General features: G+C 39.8%; 1 protein-coding gene across 2 annotated transcripts in view; it reads left to right on the top strand.

Moving 5' to 3' along the window:
• kcnt2b (potassium sodium-activated channel subfamily T member 2b) overlaps positions 1-23,793 on the top strand; it is a 177,175-nt gene that overhangs the window by 38,079 nt on the left and 115,303 nt on the right. For both annotated transcript variants that reach the window (XM_062049865.1, XM_062049864.1), the window contains exons 2-6: positions 4,523-4,602; positions 8,966-9,068; positions 9,127-9,189; positions 18,962-19,010; positions 19,278-19,337. In XM_062049865.1, the coding sequence (XP_061905849.1) occupies positions 4,523-4,602; positions 8,966-9,068; positions 9,127-9,189; positions 18,962-19,010; positions 19,278-19,337 (355 nt within the window). The remainder of the gene's footprint in view (positions 1-4,522; positions 4,603-8,965; positions 9,069-9,126; positions 9,190-18,961; positions 19,011-19,277; positions 19,338-23,793) is intronic.

The following is a 23,793-nucleotide window of genomic DNA, read 5'->3' as shown; positions in this document are numbered from 1 at the left end:
GGATCTAACATAATAGTGTGAGAGTCCAGTCCATAGTGGATCTAACATAATAGTGAGAGTCCAGTCCATAGTGGATCTAACATAATAGTGAGAGTCCAGTCCATAGTGGATCTAACATAATAGTGTGAGAGTCCAGTCCATAGTGGATCTAACATAATAGTGAGAGTCCAGTCCATAGTGGATCTAACATAATAGTGTGAGAGTCCAGTCCATAGTGGATCTAACATAATAGTGAGAGTCCAGTCCATAGTGGGACCAGCAGGAGATCATCTTGAGTGGAGACAGGTCAGCAGTGCAGAGACGTCCCCAACTGATGCACAGATGAGTAGTCCGCCCTTTTTCTTGGCCCCGGGAATCACTAATAAGCCGGAGTTCTTCGAAGGCGGGACATATGTTACAATACAATCAGCAAGATAGGATGTTATTATTGTATTTCTGTTGTATTTAACAGAAAGAGAAAACAAATAATAGCAATAGATGGATGCTAACGATGTTATTGATAATGCTGTTCAGCGTGTGCGGGTGTTGTGAACATAGACTACGGCAGAGCAAAGGAGTGATCATTATTTCGACAAAGTACGAGAACACAAGTTTGTATAAAATTGTATCTAATGGCGCTCGTCCGTTCAGCCATCCAGTCGGGGCTCATCTCGTTAGCCAGGCTGATTGAATATGGAGTGTCAGATGACTTCCTGCTGACGAACATGGGAGGCCATGATTACCGCTTTTCCATCTGGCGGGAGTGACACATGCAACATGGCTAACCTGCGTGTGTTAAAGAGGATTATTGCAAAAAGACGTGATGGAACACAAAAGACGACAAAGACGTGATGGAACACAAGAACAAGGCCAGCGGTGGGCTGATCCTGCACAGGAGCAGACAGACCGCATTTCCTGTTCGACCACCTTGTGGGCGGACAATCCGCACCTTTCATGAGCTCAGCCAGGCGTCATCCACTCCGTCCCTTCCCAAGGGACGGAGTGGATGACGCCAGGCTGAGCTCATGAAGGCCACATGAGGGAAAGACTATTGGCCGGTAAGAGGGTTCCACTGTCTTTCGGCCCCCAGAGAGGGGTGGGACGAGCGCCCCCTGTAGTTGCCACGGCAACGCCGGCACGACTATCCTCCCGCTTCTCTCTCACATGAGTGGATGTGCGCTCAGTCGTCGGGCCCGAGCCGGTTGACCCATTCATCGTCCATGACAGTAACACTTTTACACGTATGAAGCAAAACAAAAGAGGATTCTCGCCCGTGGGCAAAGTTGCGCCTTTTCCTTGGAACGCCAACGGGTGCAAAGTCCCGCAGATATGAGAGGATCCCGGATGTGTTTGCACTCGTAACCACGATGTTAGTCCATCATGTTTGTGTCAGTCCACCATGCGGAGAGCAATCAAACGCTGGATAGCACGCTGTAAGAAATCAGGCCTCAAAGCAAACATGTTGATTTTCCTTTTTGTTTAAAATGCAACAGAAGTGAAAGACACCACGTTATTCATATATTCATCTTTTAGTCCCGATTACGATTATTGTAACGTATTATAAAACAGAACTAGCTATTTATTGATTAGCAATTGCCGAATCATGTAGCATTAGCTTAATGCTAAAAAGCCAGGTTATTATCACATTCTGTAACAGACGAATAATTTAACGTAGGCTAACGTTACCTACCTGCTACCTCTGTCTTTTTCTTGTTTCTCCTCTTCTTTTCTCTTTTTTCTTCCCTGGGTACCTGACAGTTTTGGCCGTTTTGACATCTTGTGTTGATTTTTTGACGTAGTGAGTCCAAAAAGAGTCATGATACGGGAAGGGAGGGGGCGCACCGTAATGTTGTAACAAATAATATTTCTATTAAATAGGCTTTACTTTGCATTTTAAATAACGTGGGATTATTTTTTGTATTTAGAAATAATAGTACCAACTTTTATTTATTTTTATTTTTTTCTCCAACATTTGTGGCACTGGCGTGGCGCCCTCTGATGGACGGCGCCCTTAGCATTTGCCTATACGGGTACTCCGGCTTCCTCCCACCTCCAAAGACATGCACCCGGGGATAGGTTGATTGGCAACACTAAATTGGCCTTAGTGTGTGAATGTGAGTGTGAATGTTGTCTGTCTATCTGTGTTGGCCCTGCGATGAGGTGGCGACTTGTCCAGGGTGTACCCTGCCTTCCGCCCGATTGTAGCTGAGATAGGCTCCAGCGCCCCCCGCGACCCCGAAGGGAATAAGCGGTAGAAAATGGATGGATGGATGGATGGATATTTCAAATACGTTTATTTTAATGTATAATTCTATGGCCGGATGTAATAAGGAGTCACAAAAAATACGAATAAAAATACAATTCATTTTGATGTTTTTAGCAAAATATAGTAAAAATTAGAGATGTCCGATAATATCGGCCCCCCCCCCACCCCCCCCCCCCCAACCCCCACCCCCACCCCCACCGCGACCCCGAAGGGAATAAGCGGTACAAAATGGATGGATAACAAGTTACTGGTAAGCAAGCAAGACCAAAAGTTTGATGTGTCTGTCATGACATCTATTAAACAAGACAAGAGGCAAAGAATTAAACAGAGACAGAATTCAATTTGGACTCAACTGTACTCTTGTACAGTCTCCAGTGCGCTCTGCCAAAAGATTGCATGCCTCCTTCTTTTATTTTACTTTCTCCGACCACCTGACCACCGCTTCCACTTCCAGAGGGAAGTGGGTCGTAAACAGCGTTGCCTTTGGTTACAGAATAGTTCAAAAGAAGAGGTTGTGAAATAGTTCAAAAAGAGTTCCATAAAAAAGTTCAAAGAGAGTTCGTAAAATACTTCATAAAGAGGTCGTCTGGAAATTGGGCAGATCCTTGGTTCTCTCTGCTTTGAAGTCCTTGGGTTAGAACATGAGAGAAAACAGGAACACCTTCATCTTGCTTCCCAGTAGAGTTTTACGAGCCTTACTCTTGGTAGGTTTTAAAGACAGCTTTTGTCTTCTTGTTAGGAACTCAATGTTTTTGTGATCATTTAGAAACAATTATTCTAACACTGTCATTGAGAATTTAGAACATTACACACAGTGCTTAAAAATATGACTTTTAACACAACATCAGCCGGAACACTGCTGCGTTTCCATGGCTACTGTGTGGACCGAGGCTCACACAAGACGTACGTCCATCGCACGATAACAAAAATTGTGCCATTGTCACGTCAACTTTGACAGCCCTACTTTTTACATAGGCTCTATTCAATTTACTTTCTTTCAAAGAATCCGAGCCAGAATAAAAAAATGTGCTGTTGCAAATGTCATTGATTGCACTATTTTCTTCCAAACAACAACAAATTAAATACTGTATATATTCCAAAAAAAATCAGTTAAATTCCCTGGAGGAACATCTGGTCGAACGCAACAGTACCTTGAAGGTAGAAAAGCGCTATACAAGTATAACCCATTTACCATAATAATAATAATAATAGATTTTATTTGGTAAAAGCACTTTAAATTGAGCAAACAACCTCAACGTGCTAAAGTGTATAAAATTTTTTAAAAAAGTTAATAAAAAATAAAAAAATAAAAATAAATAAAACAGCCTAATAGCTAAAAGAAAGGTTTTTTTAAAAAGAAGGTGTGACAGAGTTCCATGGACCACCAAATATGGACATTACTGCGAGCAGGTTTTGACTTTTCTTTATTCTTTCAATAAAGCTGCGTCTTCTTGCTTCGGGTCGCTTTTCAGCTCCACCTCGCTCTGCTCGCTTCGGCGTCTGCTTTTCAGCACTACGTCGTTGTCTCCGCCTGGCTCTCGGTCTCTTGCGCGCTGCGTCTGCTTCGGACTCTCCAACTCTCTCTCCCCCGTCGCTCCCGGCTGCCGCCCTTTTACACAGTGCGAGGAGATGATCAGATTGTGCCTAGGCGGGCGATCCACGCACCTGATATGATTTACGGCGTCGATCCCGGCGCGCCTCGCCGCTGGCCCGCCGGCCACGCCTCCTCGCCGCCATCTTGGAGTGGGCCCCGGCGTGCCCTGCCTCGCTGTTGGTCTGTCGGCCACGCTTCCCTAAAGAAGGGTTTTTAAGCCTTTTTTAAAAGTCTGTTAAGTTCTGTAAAAGTTCCACAGACTGGGAGCGGCGGAGCAGAAAGCCGGTCTCCCATTGTTCGTAGCTTTGTCCTCGAAGGTTGGAGGAGGTTAGTCTGTCCGGAGCGGAGGATTTGGGGGTGAGCAGTTCTTTGAGGTAGAGAGGGGCCTTCCCAGGGAGGCACTGGTGGGTTAGTAGGGAGACTTTGTATTCAATCCTGAGTGGAACAGGAAGCCAGTGAAGGGATTTGAGAACTGGTGGGATGTGGTCGTATTTCCGCACTCTCATTCTCTACCATTTATCCAAAGAGTTACTTGGGTAAATGTAGCGCATTACCATACCCGCGTCTGATTGTAAATCATATGGGCTTCTTCCCACTCGTTTTCAGACATCTTGAATTGTGCAAGTGTAATCATGTGACCTTTCTAAATGTTACTCTTTCCTCCCCCCCACCCCCGTCCTCAGGGTGCAGGTGGAGTTCTACGTGAATGAGAACACCTTCAAAGAGCGCCTCAAGCTGTTCTTCATCAAGAACCAAAGATCCAGTGAGTTGCACCCGCTTTCTTTGCCTTTCCAATGTAAAGTCCATTTGCTCAGCAAAATATGCTCTGATTGTTGTAACCTCTGATGTGACGCTTTGCCTGTTTTGTGCGATAAAAGGTACATACCGTGCAGTATAACTGGCACAGTTGAATAAGATTCATCAGAAATAATACTTTCCTAGCGACTATTGACACCATCAGAGAAGTACCGTATTTTCCGGACTATAAGGCGCACTTAAAATCATTTTTTCCCCCTCAAAACATGACAGTGCGCCTTATAACCCGGTGCGCCTAATGTACGGAATGATTTTGGTTGTGCTTACCGACCTCAAAGCTATTTTATTTGGTACAAGGTGTAATGATAAGTGTGACCGGTAGATGGCAGTCACACATAAGAGATACGTGGAGACTGCATTATGATGGCAGTCAAACATAAAAGATACGTGTAGACTGCAATATGATGGCAGTCACACATAAGTGATACGTGTAGACTGCAATATGATGGCAGTCACACATAAGAGATATGTGTAGGCTGCAATATGATGGCAGTCAAACATAAGAGATACGTGTAGACTGCAATATGATGGCAGTCACACATAAGAGATACGTGTAGACTGCAATATGATGGCAGTCACACATAAGAGATAGGTGTTGACTGCAATATGATGGCAGTCACACATAAGAGATACGTGTAGACTGCAATATGATGGCAGTCACACGTAAGAGATACGTGAAGACTGCAATATGATGACAGTCACACATAAGAGATACGTGTAGACTGCAATATGATGGCAGTCACACATAAGAGATACCATGATTTTACCAGTCCGACCTGCGTGGGAATAGATGTTCTTCCATGCGACCCCGGAGCTAAAATGAGTTTGACGCCCCTGTTCTCAGACATCAGGCTGATACTAGTAAATAACACAAACTAGGGTTGTACTGTATACTGGTACTAGTATAGTACCGCGATACTAATGAATCATTTTCGGTACTATACCGCCTCTAAAACGTACCGGTCCCGCACAAACCTACACTGGATCTACACCTAACATCCACTGTAATGATATCAAGTACAGGCACGTATCTAGTCGATACTACTATGATTACGTTGATATTTTTAGGCATCAAAACGTCATCTTCCGTTTTTTTTAAATATATATTATGTTTATAAAGTCAGTAAATACGTCCCTGGACACATGAGGACTTTGAATATGACCAATGTATGATCCTGTAACTACTTGGTATCGGATCCATACCTAAATGTGTGGTATCGTCCAAAACTAATGTCAAGTATCAAAGAAGAGAAGAATAAGTGATTATTACATTTTAACAGAAGTGTAGATAGAACATGTTAAAAGAGAAAGTAAGCAGATATTAACAGTAAATGAACAAGTAGATTAATAATCAATTTTTTTACAGTTTGTCCCTCATAATGTGTACAAAATAATAGGTGTATAAATGACACAATATGTTACTGCATACGTCAGCAGACTAATTAGGAGTCTTTGTTTGTTTACTTACTACTATATAAACATATAATATAATATATCAGTATATATCATATACTGTACATATATTATGTAAATATTACATATATGTTATATTTTATATTGCTACTACGGTACACTTTTTGTCGGTTTTATACCTGCATTGTCCTCAGGCCTGGCCCTAACCAATCTGGCGCCCTAGGCAAGATTTTAGGTGGCGCCCCCCCCACACATCGGCAGTGAAGTGTATATACTCACAAGAAACCGAATAGCTTTATCTTTGACCTTTTTTTTTTACTTAAAGAAAGCAAATTAACATATTATATGAGAATGTTATGTTATGATTATCTTTAACCGAATCACAGCAGTGCTCAAATTAAAAAACAGCATTCCCTCTCATGTGATATTGCTTAATTAACATTAATGATGTGCACTTTAAAAATTAGGCTTACAACTATACCTAATATATAAAGGGGTGGAAAAGTGACTATTACCTGCAGGGCAAACATTAGCTAACCAGAAGGCAATAACAATGTCAACAAAAAACACCTGCTTAAAAGATCTAATACAAATGTCCCTGAGGAATGTAAGGTGGGAGTACTGTAATTACCTAACGTTACATTATTATTTTCCATAACAATTTATCCCCCTCCACAATATTAACCCGACGTTAAAGCAGAACTAGCTATTTATTGATTAGCAATTGCCGAATCATGTAACATTAGCTTAATGCGAAAAAAGCCAGGTTACTATCACATTCTGTAACAGACAAATAATTTAATGTAGGCTATCGTTACATACCTGCTACCTCTGTCTTTTTCTCGTTTCTCCTCCTCTTCTTTTCTATTTTTTCTTCCCTGGGCACCTGACAGTTTTGGCCGTTTTGACATCTTGTGTTGATTTTTTGATGTGGTAAGAGTCATGATACGGGAAGGGAGGGGCGCACCGTGCGGGGGGATGGGGGATGGGGCGTAATGTTGTAAAAAATAATATTTCTATTAAATAGGCTTTACTTTGCATTTTAATTAACGTGGGATTATTTTTTGTATTTAGAAATAATAGTACCAACTTTTTTTCTTTGTTTTTTTCTCCAACATTTGTGGCACTGGCGTGGCGCCCCCTGATGGACGACGCCCTTAGCATTTGCCTATACGGCCTATGCCACGGGCCGGCCCTGATTGTCCTTTCCATCCTTTGTAACTGAGCTACTGTGTGGAACAATTTCCCTTGTGGATCATTAAAGTTTGTCTAAGTCTACTAAAAGACAAATTGTCTAGTATGTTCACTATTTTATTTAAGGACTAAATTACAATTAAAACCATGTTTCATGTACCCTAAGAGTTTTTGTTCAAATAAAGACAGTAATGCCATTTTTTTGTGGTTCCATTTATTTAGAAAAATACCAAAAAGTATCGAAATAATTTTAGTACCGGCACCAAAATATTGGCATTGTTACAACACTAACACAAACATATATTTATACTGCTTATTAGTTTGAGTGTTCCATAAAGAAATATGAAAGTGCCTGCAAGTTTAAGACTTAATGTACCTGTTAGAATAATTGTTTCTAAATTATCACAAAAAACTTTGTGTTACATTGAGTTCCGTCAAGTAAGAAGACAAAAGCTGTCTTTGAAACCTACCAAGAAGAACGCTCGTAAAACTCCACCGTGTAAGGGGGAGAGCCACGTCAAGGGTTTTCTGTTTTCTCTCATGTATGGTAATCAACAGAAGGATGTTGTTCTAACCCAAGGACTTCAAAGCGGACAGATGTCAGGATCTGCCCAATTTCCAGACGAACTCTTTTTGAACTATTTTATGGACCTCTTTTTGAACTATTTTACGAACTCTTTTTGAACTGACCTTTTCTGTGAATTGTTTACGACTAGGGATGTCCGATAATGGCTTTTTGCCGATATCCGATATGCCGATATTGTCCAACTCTTTAATTACCGATACCGATATCAACCGATACCGATATCAACCGGTATATACAGTCGTGGAATTAACACATTGTTATGCCTAATTTGGACAACCAGGTATGGTGAAGATAAGGTACTTTTTAAAAAAATGAATGAAATAAAATAAGATAAATAAATTAAAAACATTTTCTTGAATAAAAAAGAAAGTAAAACAATATAAAAACAGTTACATAGAAACTAGTAATTAATGAAAATTTGTAAAATTAACTGTTAAATGTTAGTATTATTAGTGGACCAGCAGCATGCACAATCATGTGTGCTTACGGACTGTATCCCTTGCAGACTGTATTGATATATATTGATATATAATGTAGGAACCAGAATATTAATAACAAAAAGAAACAACCCTTTTGTGTGAATGAGTGTGAATGAGTGTAAATGGGGGAGGGAGGTTTTTTGGGTTGGTGCACTAATTGTAAGTGTATCTTGTGTTTTTTATGTGGATTTAATAAAAAAATAAAAATAAAAAAAATTAAAAAAAACGATACTGATAATTAAAAAAAACGATACCGATAATTTCCGATATTACATTTTAACGCATTTATCGGCCGATAATATCGGCAGACTGATATTATCGGACATCTCTATTTACGACCTTTTCTGTGAACTTTTTGCGACCGTTGTCCTTTGGAAACAGCCGTGGCCATGTGGTCGGGGACGGTCCAAAATAAAAGAAGGAGGCATACGATCTTTTGGCAGAGCGTGCTGGAAACTGTACAAGAGTACAGTGTGTCCCGGCGTGTCTCCTCAATTGAGTCCAAATTGAATTCTGTCTCTGTTGAATTCTTTGCCTCTTGTCTTGTTTAAAATATGTCATCAGTGTTTGAACCTGACAGTACCAAATAGGGTTTCTTACTCGATAAAGGGCTCAACTGAAATCTTCCCACTGTGCAGGTTTGCGGGTGCGAATGTTCAACTTTGCACTGAAAGTGCTGAGCTGCCTCCTCTACATTGTCCGAGTGCTACTGGACAACCCGCAAGAAGAGAGGCCCGACTGGTGAGAATCACACAGCAGCTGCCTTGATCTTGTCCAAACATTGTTGTGTCTCACGCAGCATGGGTGGCGTCAACTGCACCAAACAGACCACGCCCGCCCGCCCCTGGAACGAGTTTGACTGGTAAGCGCGCATCAGGTCTTCAAATTAGGACTCGCATGCTTCCTCGTTGTGTAACGCGATCAATGCGACTTGACTTAACCGCCGCTATTCACGTGCCGATATTGAGTATTCCAGGTCCGCATTCATTCCTCACAATCTGGGGTATGGATTAGCTGTCAGCGTAATATGTCTGTAGTGCCTAATCAACAGCCATCTAGTGGAGATAAAGCAGGTCATTTACCACGGGGGAAACAGGAAGTGGCCAACGCAAACCATGTCGGATCGCCACGCCATGTCTCCTATCGATCGGGTTAGAGGCCGGTGACGCTGGCGAAGCTCCGACTCCGCATGAGTAAGGAGGCTGACAGAGCGCAAGGAAGGTTCTGGTGCCGCCTCCTGCTTCGGGCTGGCCACTCGGAGGAGCGAATCGAGCGGGCAAGCGGCCATGAGAGGCCCCAGGGTGTCTTTCTAGCCAGCCTTTCTCTCACAATAAGGCTGTGAATTTCCATTTGACTGTGTGAATATCACTTGTTCGCCTACAATATGAGAACGTGGGCTGTTGATGGCGTCGGGAGGAATGTAATTATCTTTGTCCAAGGAAATGTTTACTGTTCTCGTCCCATTTCTCAGTGCATTGAATCGATCCCGACTGGACGTTAGTTAACAAGGCGCCTCATCCATTAGTTGACGGCAGTGTTTGTGGATCTAACGACAGCAATTCACACAATGAATCACAATGTTTTAATTAGAAAGATAGAATGGTATGGCATCAGAGGGTTGGTCAATCAAAAAGGTTAACCAACGAACGAGATTTCTCTACAGAATTTCCTCTCTGGTCAACAAAAGCACCTTGAGGATTCTGGCGGGAACTCTCGTTCAACCCTTTTTCGATTATGCATGCACCTCCTGGTACCTTAGCACCTCCAAAACCCTCAAATCTAAACTCCAAACATCTCAGAACAAGCTAGTCAGGTTACTTCTAGACCTCCACCCCAGATCCCACCTCACTCCTACCCACTTCTCTAAAGTGGGCTGGCTCAAGGTGGAGGACAGAGTTAAACAACTTGCACTGAGCCTAGTCTATAAAATCCGCTACACCTCCCTGATACCGAAGTACATGTCAAACTACTTCCTTAACGTAAATGACCGCCATAACCACAACACCAGGGGGTGCTCCACTAACCCCGTTAAACCCAGATTCCGAACTAACAAAGGTCTTAACTCATTCTCTTTCTATGCCACATCAATGTGGAATGCGCTCCCAACAGGTATAAAAGAAAGGGCATCTCTATCCTCCTTCAAAACCGCAATAAAAGTTCACCTCCAGGCAGCTACAACCCTAAACTAACACCCTCCCCGGATTGCTAATAATCAAATGTAAACAATCAAATGCAGATACTTTTTCTTTTTCTTATGCCTTCTGATCTCTCTCTCTCTCTCGCTCTCTCTCTCTCTCTCTCTCTCTCTCTCTCTCTCTCTCTCTCTCTCTCTCTCTCTCTCTATGTCCACTACTTGATGTCCATACCCCCCCCCGCCCTCCACACCCCTGATTGTAAATAATGTAAATAATTCAATGTGATTATCTTGTGTGATGACTGTATTATGATGATAGTATATATGATAGTATATATCTGTATCATGAATCAATTTAAGTGGACCCCGACTTAAACAAGTTGAAAAACTTATTTGGGTGTTACCATTTAGTGGTCAATTGTACGGAATATGTACTTCACTGTGCAACCTACTAATAAAAGTCTCAATCAATCAATCAATCAATCTTAGAAACTACTTAACCAACAGGAAACAATAACTAAAGCTTGGCGAACACACTAAATATAGCCTGTGGCGTACCCCAGGGATCAATACTAAGACCAAAATTGTTCAATCTTTATATCAATGACATTTGTAAAGTTACAAAAGATTTGAAAGTTAGTATTATTCACGGCCGATACAACTGTGTTTTGTTCAGGAGAGAACACACAGGAGATAATACAAATAATAACAGAAGAAATAAACAAGTTAAAAAGATGGTTAGACAAAAACAGACTCTCTTTGAATCTCAGTAAAACTAACATAATGCTATTTGGTAACAGTAGAAGAGAAAGTCAAACACAAATACAAATAGACATTGAAAGAGTAAATGAAACCACATTTCTAGGTATAATGATTGATGATAAATTGAACTGGAAATCTCATGTAAAAAATATACAACATAAAGTAGCAAGAAACACGTCAATGAATAAAGCAAAACATGTTCTAGACCAAAAATCACTTCATATTCTCTACTGCTCACTAGTGTTACATATCTGAGTTATTGTGTAGAAATATGGGAAATAACTACAAAAGTACACTTCATTCATTAACGGTGTTACAAAAAAGATCAGTTATAATAATACATCATGTTGGATATAGAGAACATACAAACACAGTATTTATTGAATCGAAAATACTGAAATTCCACCACATAGTGAATTTGAAAACAGCTAAAATTATACACAAAGCAAACTATAATCTGCTAGCCAATAATATACAACAATTATTCTCAATAAAAGAGGAGACATAGTGAAAAAATGTCATTTAAAACATTTGTACGCACGTACAACACTTAAGACCTTCAGTATGTGGAATTAAATGATGGAAGCAAAGAACTCAAACAATGTACTAATATGATCCACTTCAAGAAACTCTTCACACTTAAAAGTGTTTACAAAGTACAAAGAAGAAGATAAACATTCTGAATTTATTGATAATCTTATTTATCTCACCATATGAAATAAAACTTACTTCACTCATTATTATTTATTTATTTGTTAATGGTATTACTTATTGAGAACAGGAAGTGAACAAGAGTGTTAGCGACTGCTATGTAAAGAAAAAGGGGTAGGACTAAATAAGCTCTGCTTCTTCCTACTCCTTTTCCAACATGTTGAATAGAGGAACTGGAAATTGGGATGTATCATGTTGTATGCATGTATGTATCATGTTGTATGCATGCATGCATGTATCATGTTGTATGCATGCATGTGTCATGTTGTATGCATGCATGTATCATGTTGTATGCATGCATGTATCATGTTGTATGCATGCATGTATCATGTTGTATGCATGCATGTATCATGTTGTATGCATGCATGTATCATGTTATATGCATGTATCATGTTGTATGCATGCATGTATCATGTTGTATGCATGCATGTATCATGTTGTATGCATGCATGTATCATGTTGTATGCATGCATGTATCATGTTGTATGCATGCATGTATCATGTTGTATGCATGCATGTATCATGTTGTATGCATGCATGTATCATGTTGTATACATGCATGTATCATGTTGTATGCATGCATGTATCATGTTCTATGCCTGCATGTATCATGTTGTATGCATTTATCATGTTGTATGCATGCATGTATCATGTTGTATGCATGCATGTATCATGTTGTATGCATGCATGTATCATGTTGTATGCATGCATGTATCATGTTGTATGCATGCATGTATCATGTTATATGCATGTATCATGTTGTATGCATGCATGCATCATGTTGTATGCATGCATGTGTCATGTTGTATGCAAGCATGTATCATGTTGTATGCATGCATCTATCATGTTGTATGCATGCATGTATCATGTTGTGTACATGCATGTATCATGTTGTATGCATGCATGTATCATGTTGTATGCATGCATGTATCATGTTGTATGCATGCATGTATCATGTTCTATGCATGCATGTATCATGTTGTATGCATGCATGTATCATGTTGTATGCATGCATGTATCATGTTGTATGCATGCATGTATCATGTTGTATGCATGCATGTATCATGTTGTATGCATGCATGTGTCATGTTCTATGCACGCATGTATCATGTTGTATGCATGCATGTATCATGTTGTATGCATGCATGTATCATGTTGTATGTGTGCATGTATCATGTTGTATGCATGCATGTATCATGTTGTATACACGCATGTATCATGTTGTATGCATGCATGTATCATGTTGTATGCATGCATGTATCATGTTGTATGCATGCATGTTTGAAATCAACTCAAAGTCAAAGACTTATAGGACAGATCAACTTTTAGCTCCAAAGTATTTATTATCTACGGGAAGAGGCGTTCCCCAACAAGAATAGTTTAGCTCTATTGTGGTGCAAAACCAACAGCCGCAAGATGCACAGCAAAGATACCTCTGCCAGCACAACAGCAGTTAGGATGGAAACACCCTCATCCTACCGACTGTGGTTTCTTTACTTTGCATTAGTTCTGGATCCACAGTATTTATCCTCTACAGAAGGAGTGATCCCGACAAGGATAGTTTCCCTCTATTGTGGTGCAGAAATGACAGCTGTTAAGATGCAAAGTGAGAGACCTCTGCCAGCACAACAACAGTCATTAGGATACGGGTGTTTGCAGCTTAACAACTATTGTTAGGATGTTCATCCTGGCAACTGTTGTGGTGCAAACACAAGAGCTGTCAAGATACAAAGTGAAGAGACCTCTGCCAGCACAACAACAGTTCTTAGGATGAAGGGGTTTCCAAACGACTTGACAAAAAATGGGGGAAAAGTCTAGTCCATAGTGGATCTAACATAATAGTGTGAGAGTCCAGTCCATAGTGGATCTAACATAATAGTGTGAGAGTCCAGTCCATAGTGGATCTAACATAATAGTGTGAGAGTCCAGTCCATAGTGGATCTAACATAATAGTGTGAGAGTCCAGTCCATAGTGGATCTAACATAATAGTGTGAGAGTCCAGTCCATAGTGGATCTAACATAATAGTGTGAGAGTCCAGTCCATAGTGGATCTAACATAATAGTGTGAGAGTCCAGTCCATAGTGGATCTAACATAATAGTGAGAGTCCAGTCCATAGTGGATCTAACATAATAGTGTGAGAGTCCAGTCCATAGTGGATCTAACATAATAGTGTGAGAGTCCAGTCCATAGTGGATCTAACATAATAGTGTGAGAGTCCAGTCCATAGTGGATCTAACATAATAGTGAGAGTCCAGTCCATAGTGGATCTAACATAATAGTGTGAGAATCCAGTCCATAGTGGATCTAACATAATAGTGTGAGAATCCAGTCCATAGTGGATCTAACATAATAGTGTAAGAGTCCAGTCCATAGTGGATCTAACATAATAGTGTGAGAGTCCAGTCCATAGTGGATCTAACATAATAGTGAGAGTCCAGTCCATAGTGGATCTAACATAATAGTGAGAGAGTCCAGTCCATAGTGGATCTAACATAATAGTGAGAGAGTCCAGTCCATAGTGGATCTAAAATAATAGTGTGAGAGTCCAGTCCATAGTGGATCTAACACAATAGTGTGAGAGTCCAGTCCATAGTGGATCTAACATAATAGCGAGAGTCCAGTCCATAGTGAATTTAACATAATAGTGAGAGTCAAGTCCATAGTGGACTGCACTCTACTCCTACTTGTGGGGGCTCTTACCAGTTGTTGTTATTGTGTTTACACTTCCTCCTAAAATCCAACTGCTGCTATCCTTTAAGTTCCTCGATGTCCTGGGGGCAATAGCCATCACTCTCTGGACGAGCTGTGATGGACTTCTGCACCCAAAGCAATCTAAAGGCATATTTCCTTAATAGGATAATAATCCTCTAAAGCGGGGGTCGGCAACCCGCCCTAGTGGCTCTCTGGAGCTTTTTCAAAAATGTATGAAAAATGGAAAAAGATGAGGGGGAAAAAATATATATATTTTGTTTTAATATGGTTTCTGTAGGAGGACAAACATGACACAAACCTCCCTAATTGTTATAAATCACACTGTTTATATTAAACATGCTTCACTGATTCGAGTATTTGGCGAGCGCCGTTTTGTCCTACTCATTTTGGCGGTCCTTGAACTCACCGTAGTCTGTTAACGTGTATAACTTTCTCCGACTTCCTAGGACGTGTTTTATCCTTTTTCTGCCTCATTTTGTCCACCAAACTTTTAACGTTGTGCGTGAAGGCACAAAGGTGAGTTTTGTTGATGTTATTGACTTGTGTGGAGTGCTAATCAGGCATATTCGGTCACTGCATGACTGCAAGCTAATCGATGCTAACATGCTATTTAGGCTAGCTATATGTACATATTGCATCATTATGCTTCATTTGTAGCTATATTTGAACTCATTTAGTTTCCTTTAAGTCCTCTTAATTCAAAGTATATCTCATGACACACTATATGTAGTGTGGCTTTTCATTTTTTGCGGCTCCAGACACATTTGTTTTTGTATTTTTGGTCCAATATGGCTCTTTCAACATTTTGGTACCACACTAGTAACAAACACATTTCAAAATAGGAATATTCAGTACTCGCATTCCTCTTTGGCAGGTTTTGATTGACTGATTGATTGAAACTTTTATTAGCAAATTGCACAGTACAGTACATATTCCATACAATTGACCACTAAATGGTAACACCCCAATAAGTTTTTCAACTTGTTTAAGTCGGCGTCCACGTTAATCAATTCATGGTACAAATATATACTATCAGCATAATACAGTCATCACACAAGTTAATCATCAGAGTATATACATTGAATTATTTACTTTATGTACAATATTTATAATCCTAGGGGTGGGATGAGGAGGGTTTGGTTGATATCAGCACTTGCGAAACCCTCCCGAATTTTCCGGGAGACTCCCGAAATTCAGCGCCTCCCCCGAAAACCTCCCGGGACAAATATTCTCCCGAAAATCTCCCTATTTTCAGCCGTAGCTGGAGGCCACGCCCCCTCCAGCTCCATGCGGACCTGAGTGAGGACAGCCTTTTTTCACGTCCGCTTTCCCACGATATAAACAGCGTGCCTGCCCGATCACGTTATTCCATACGAGGCGTCCGGCATACCGCCGATGAGCACGGTGCAGATGGAGAGGATCTTCTCGGCGCCCGTGTTGGCGCACACGTTGCCAAAGCCGAGGCTGGTCAGGTTGCCGAGGGTGAAGTAGAGGGCGGCGATGTACAAGCTGCGCACCGACGGGCCGCCGACCGCGTTGTTGACGTAGGGCATCTCCGGGCGTTTGCCCAGCTCATGGAGCCATCCTCGGGGAAGAGACAGGAGGACAACAGGGTGACAAGAACTAAATCATCCAGACTAGAGATAAATTGTATTATTTTGTTTATCTTACCTAAAAATAAATATATTTATTAATTTTGTTTTTAAAACTAAATACATTTTTACTAGGGATGTCCGATAATGGCCTTTTGCCGATATCCGATATTCCGATATTGTCCAACTCTTTAATTACCGATACCGATATCAACCGATACCGATATCAACCGATATATGCAGTCGTGGAATTAACACATTATTATGCCTAATTTGGACAACCAAGTATGGTGAAGATAAGGTACTTTTTAAAAAAAATTGTAAAATAAGATAAATAAATTAAAAACATTTTCTTGAATAAAAAAGAAAGTACAACAATATAAAAACAGTTACATAGAAACTAGTAATTAATGAAAATGAGTCAAATTAAGTGTTAAAGGTTAGTACTATTAGTGGAGCAGCAGCACGCACAATCATGTGTGCTTACGGACTGTATCCCTTGCAGACTGTATTGATATATATTGATATATAATGTAGGAAGCAGAATATTAATAACAGAAAGAAACAACCCTTTTGTGTGAATGAGTGTAAATGGGGGAGGGAGGTTTTTTGGGTTGGTGCACTAATTGTAAGTGTATCTTGTGTTTTTTATGTGGATTTAATTAAAAAAAAAAAAAAACAACAACAACAAAAAACGATACCGATAATAAAAAAAACGATACCGATAATTTCCGATATTACATTTTAACGCATATATCGGCCGATAATATCGTCAGGCCGATATTATCGGACATCTCTAATTTTTACTATATTTTGCTAAAAACATCAAAATGAATTGTATTTTTATTTGTATTTTTTCTGACTCCTTATTACATCCGGCCATAGAATTATACATTAAAATAAACGTATTTGAAATATCCATCCATCCATCCATCCATTTTCTACCGCTTATTCCCTTCGGGGTCGCGGGGGGCGCTGGAGCCTATCTCAGCTACAATCGGGCGGAAGGCGGGGTACACCCTGGACAAGTTGCCACCTCATCGCAGCGTATTTGAAATAATTAATTTTAAATGATCATAATAATTCATTTAAAATGACCATATATAATTATTAAAATAATTGCTTGTTTATCAACAACGTTAGCATTTTATTCATTACATTTTGAAGCTCTCAGAAGCCAAGTTATGTTATACTCCTTAAGATTTATTCATGCAAGTTTGAAATATCAATTATCTAAACACAGTTTTGTTTGCATATTTTCAGGATGTAGTATATATATATATATATATATATATATATATATATATATATATATATATATATGAAATACTTGACTTGGTGAATTCTAGCTGTAAATATACTCCTCCCCTCTTAACCACGCCCCCCACCTCCCGAAATCGGAGGTCTCAAGGTTGGCAAGTATGATTGCATCATCAGAGAAATGGACATTGAAACAGTGTAGGTGTGACTTTGTAGGATATGTACAGCAAGTAGTGGACATAGTGAGTTCAGAAAGCATAAGAACAAGTATATACATTTGATTATTTACATTTGGTTATTTACATTTGGTTATTTACAATCCGGGGAGGTGGGATGTGGTGGGGGGGAGGGTGTTAGTCAAGGGTTGAGGTTGACTGGAGGTGTTGTTTTAGTGCGGTTTTGAAGGAGGATAGAGATGCCCTTTCTTTTACACCTGTTGGGAGTGCATTCCATATTGATGTGGCATAGAAGGAGAATGAGTTAAGACCTTTGTTAGATCGGAATCTGGATTTAACGTGGTTAGTGGAGCTCCCCCTGGTGTTGTGGTTATGGCGGTCATTTACGTTAAGGAAGTAGTTTGTACTTCGGTATCAGGGAGGTGTAGCGGGTTTTATAGACCAGGCTCAGTGCAAGTTGTTTCACTCTGTCCTCCACCTTGAGCCAGCCCACTTTAGAGAAGTGGGTAGGAGTGAGGTGGGATCTGGGGTGGAGGTCTAGAAGTAACCTGACTAGCTTGTTCTGGGATGTTTGGAGTCTACATTTGAGGGTTTTGGAGGTGCTGGGGTACCAGGAGGTGCATGCGTAATGGAAAAAGGGTTGAACGAGAGTTCCCGCTAGAACCCTCATGGTGCTTTTGTTGACCAGAGAGGAGATTCTGTAGAGAAATCTCGTTCGTTGGTTGACTTTTTTTGATTACCTTGGTTGCCATTTTATCACAGGAAAGGTTAGCCTCTAGAATGGAACCTAGGTAAGTGTGTTCTGTCAAGGTTCTTTTTTTTGTTTTTGCTGCGGTTTGCACAGGCACAGTAATGTTGCTGGGAAATAGTCCAATTATGAACATAATGTGTCGTGCACACACACCCACACACACACACACACACACACACACACACAGATGCAACCCCAACTCCATTAGCACAGAAACAGCTTGAACCGTGTCATAAATTGTCTGCATACGGTTTACCACACTCGGACTTGAATGCAACATTTCATAGCATGTCTCCTAATTGTCTTGCTTTTGTGTTTATGTCCCGACTGGGGTTTTTTTTTCCTACTGTCGATGCAATCTAGCATTTGAATGTATTTCACGACGCAGACTTGATAGACAATAATGTCCCATGCAGCCTGCGTCATGCAAATGCAGGGATACAAATCACAATATCTTCTACGTTCCCACGAGGGGATGTGTTGCATCTTTATTTGTTTTTTACCATGTTGTGTGGTGTCTTTCCACGCTGCAGGAAGCTGATCATCTGGGTGGATAGACCCCTACCGCTGTGGGCCCTGCAGGTCAGGTGGTGTGTGAGTCAAAGTGCATGGCGTTGGTGTGCTGAGAAGTGATCATGAGCGTACAAGTGGTCGTCTTTGCTCCTCTCAATCATCAGCACGCCACCCACGCTCGCCTCTTGCATCTCCGCCATGCTTAATTTCTCTTCCACTGTCTCTGCTTGTTGTCTGCTCTCTCTCTCTCTCTCTCTCTCTCTCTCTCTCTCTCTCTCTCTCTCTCTCTCTCTCGCTTTAATGCTTGTGTTGCCCCTCTCTCTCTCTTTTGTGCAGGTGCTGGTTGCTTTTATCAGCTTCTCAGAAACAATGTTGCTTGTGTATCTCAGCTACAAGGTGAGTATATGTTGTTTATTCTCTGGAAGTGCTCCCAGCAGATGCCGTTTTTGCACTATTTTGAATGCAAAATGAGTAATGTATTCAATTAGAACAGGCCTGGGCAATTATTGTGACTCGGGGGGGTACCAATTTAGAGAAAAAAATGTGTCCATTGGCGGTATATCTACCTATCTATGTATACATAGACTACCGTTCAAAAGTTTGGGGTCACATTGAAATGTCCTTATTTTTTAAGGAAAAGCACTGTACTTTTCAATGAAGATAACTTTAAACTAGTCTTAACTTTAAAGAAATACACTCTATACATTGCTAATGTGGTAAATGACTATTCTAGCTGCAAATGTCTGCTTTTTGGTGCAATATCTACATAGGTGTTAAGAGGCCCATTTCCAGCAACTATCACTCCAGTGTTCTAATGGTACAATGTGTTTGCTCATTGGCTCAAAAGGCTAATTGATGATTAGAAAACCCTTGTGCAATCATGTTCACACATCTGAAAACACTTTAGCTCGTTACAGAAGCTGCAAAACTGACCTTCCTTTGAGCAGATTGAGTTTCTGGAGCATCACATTTGTGGGGTCAATTAAACGCTCAAAATGGCCAGAAAAAGAGAACTTTCATCTGAAACTCAACAGTCTATTCTTGTTCTTAGAAATGAAGGCTATTCCACAAAATTGTTTGGGTGACCCCAAACTTTTGAACGGTAGTGTATATCAGCGGTCAGTGTTTCCCATAAACTGCCAAGATACCTGTGGCGGTGGGGGCGTGGTTATGGGCGTGGCTATGGGCGTGGTCACCATGACATTTCATTTCATTTTCATTTTTATTTATCTCCTTCTTTGATGTGCATCTTTGATAGACAATTATAACACAATTATTCAGTTACACAGTTACACAGCAATGCCTGAGAAGGAGCAGGATGAAGAAAAATCTTATATTTTCCTGCCCCCTTCAACATAATACGTAGTCTTACTTAATGATATATGAACCAACAATTGCATCCAAATATAACGAAAACAAAACAAAAAAAACACAAGTGCAAAACTTCATGAAGTACAAACCGAACAAAAAAACAAAAGAAGTAATATACACCTCACGGGATGATACAAAACAAATACAAAACCAGGAAAAAAATAAGTAAAATAATAAATATAAAGCAAAATGTAAACACTTATGGCTGTCCATATGATTTTATTGTTCTGTCTTTATATATTTTTTTGAATTGGAATATATTTTTACAATCTTTTATCTCATTGTAAAGGGAATTCCATAGTTTAACCCCCACCACTGATATACACATTTGTTTTAAAGTTGTCCTTGAATACTGATGTTGGAAATGACCTTTTCTTATATGCTCTTCATTCTCACAAGTGATGACAAACATTTTTTGTAAATTTGCTGGTAATGTTTTGCTTTTAGCCTTAAACATGACACATAATGTCTGTAACTTTACTAGCTCCTGTAATTTCAATAAACCTGAATTAATGAATAATATGTTAGTGTGTTCTAAGTAATCTACTTTATGAATAATCCTTATAGCTCTTTTCTGTAGTTGATACAATGCCTTTATGTTACTCTTGTATGTGTTCCCCCACACTTCCACACAGTAGCTGATATATGGCAATATAAGTGCACAATACAATATGCGCATTGCCCTGTAATCTAACACATATTTTACCTTATTTAATATAAAAATACTCTTAGACATCTTTTTCCGTACATGTGCAATATGAGATTTCCATGTCAGACCGTCATCCAGTAGCACTCCTAAAAATCTAATTTCAGAAACCCTCATCATCGACTAATTTGCATAATTTACTGCAATGATATGATTTTCTCTAAAAAGGCTCAAAAAATGTATACTTACTAATTAATAATAACAGTTTTGTTTTAAACGTCCATCCATCCATCCATTTTACAATATAATTACAACACTTTATGTACATATTTATATACAGATTTGAACAATAAGTTATTCACTAAATTATATTTATTAATTGTGGTTCTTACAAAAAATATATCTTATAAAATATAAAAGCTAAAATGTCTCTTAAAGCTCTGCCCCTTTAATTCGTGCATACTAAATAATTTAACTTTAACCTACTACTACAAGCATATTATTTACCAGCAACATAAAGTGAAACAGAGGCAGAGGTGTCCTGCCACAGTCAGTAACAAATAAACAGAAAACAGTAGTGGTCAAATACAAATAAGGCAACAAGAGAAGTATCCTACACTTCTCTTTTGTAAAGTAAATCTGAACAGCCTATATGGGCATCTACATCTACTATATGATTTGCCTGAGAAGCTGGACAGGACAACAACAACAAAAAAAAGTGTTTTTTTTATTTTTATTTTTATTATTTGTGGCAGACGTAATTCTTTCGTGGCGGGCCACCACAAATAAATTAATGTGTGGGAAACCCTGGTGGTTCTTAACCTTTTTGGAGGTACCGAACCCCATTAGTTTCATATGTGCATTCACCGAACCCTTCTTTAGTGACAAATAAAATGTTGGTTTTTTTAAAATTCAAGACAAAGTTATATGTTTTTGGTAACACTTTAGTACGGGGAACATATTCTGAGTAACAAAGACATAGGGAACATATAAGTAAAAAATACTTAATTTAGAGTTATTTGGTTAGGGTTAGGGTTAGGGTTAGGGTTAGATGATTAGGGTTATAATAAGGCCATGCCGAATAAGGCATTAATAAGTACTTAATATTGACTAGTTAAGAGCCAATATGTTACTAATTTGCATGTTAATAAGCAACTAATTAATGGTGAATATATTCCCCATACTAAAGTGTTACCATGTTTTTTTACTGGTGCACAAAATGAAGCGTGCATGAACATCACCTTGTTCAAACAACAAAACCAACACAGTGCATAAACTCACTACAAATCACACACCTGCAAACCAGTCTGACTTCTGCTGTTGTCGTATTTGTAATACGCCGATAGGGAGAAGTTTGTATTTACACAATGAGTCGGGTGTGTTTTGACCTCCGCCGAACCCCTGAACCCGACTCACCCAACCCCTAGGATTCGATTCACACTATTATGTTAGATCCACTATGGACTGGACTCTCACACTATTATGTTAGATCCACTATGGACTGGACTCTCACACTATTATGTTAGATCCACTATGGACTGGACTCTCACACTATTATGCTAGATCCACTATGGACTGGACTCTCACACTATTATGCTAGATCCACTATGGACTGGACTCTCACACTATTATGTTAGATCCACTATGGACTGGACTCTCACACTATTATGTTAGATCCACTATGGACTGGACTCTCACACTATTATGTTAGATCCAGTATGGACTGGACTCTCACACTATTATGTTAGATCCACTATGGACTGGATTCTCACACTATTATGCTAGATCCACTATGGACTGGGCTCTCACTATTATGTTAGATCCACTATGGACTGGACTCTCACACTATTATGCTAGATCCACTATGGACTGGGCTCTCACTATTATGTTAGATCCACTATGGACTGGACTCTCACTCTATTATGTTAGATCCACTATGGACTGGACTCTCACACTATTATGTTAGATCCACTATGGACTGGACTCTCACACTATTATGCTAGATCCTCTATGGACTGGACTCTCACACTATTATGTTAGATCCACTATGGACTGGACTCTCACACTATTATGCTAGATCCACTATGGACTGGACTCTCACACTATTATGTTAGATCCAGTATGGACTGGACTCTCACACTATTATGTTAGATCCACTATGGACTGGATTCTCACACTATTATGCTAGATCCACTATGGACTGGGCTCTCACTATTATGTTAGATCCACTATGGACTGGACTCTCACACTATTATGCTAGATCCACTATGGACTGGGCTCTCACTATTATGTTAGATCCACTATGGACTGGACTCTCACACTATTATGTTAGATCCACTATGGACTGGACTCTCACACTATTATGTTAGATCCAGTATGGACTGGACTCTCACACTATTATGTTAGATCCACTATGGACTGGACTCTCACACTATTATGTTAGATCCAGTATGGACTGGACTCTCACACTATTATGTTAGATCCACTATGGACTGGATTCTCACACTATTATGTTAGATCCACTATGGACTGGACTCTCACTATTATGTTAGATCCACTATGGACTGGACTCTCACACTATTATGTTAGATCCACTATGGACTGGACTCTCACACTATTATGTTAGATCCACTATGGACTGGACTCTCACACTATTTTGTTTTTATAGTCTTTGGTATGACTCAGCCGGGGTTTGAACTCACGACCTACCGATCCACTAGGCCACTGGATGGATTAGGGGGGAATGAAATCATTTTTAGGTCCAGAACTATAAAAGAAGTATCAGTGTTTTGAGTGGCCCTTTAATTTCCCAGAGGGCACAAAACATCCAAGATG

The sequence above is a fragment of the Entelurus aequoreus genome, linkage group LG06 (assembly GCF_033978785.1).
Source record: "Entelurus aequoreus isolate RoL-2023_Sb linkage group LG06, RoL_Eaeq_v1.1, whole genome shotgun sequence".
Lineage (NCBI taxonomy): Eukaryota > Metazoa > Chordata > Actinopteri > Syngnathiformes > Syngnathidae > Entelurus > Entelurus aequoreus.
Note: the sequence above shows the minus strand (reverse complement) of the source record. Positions and strands in the feature narration are given on the sequence as shown.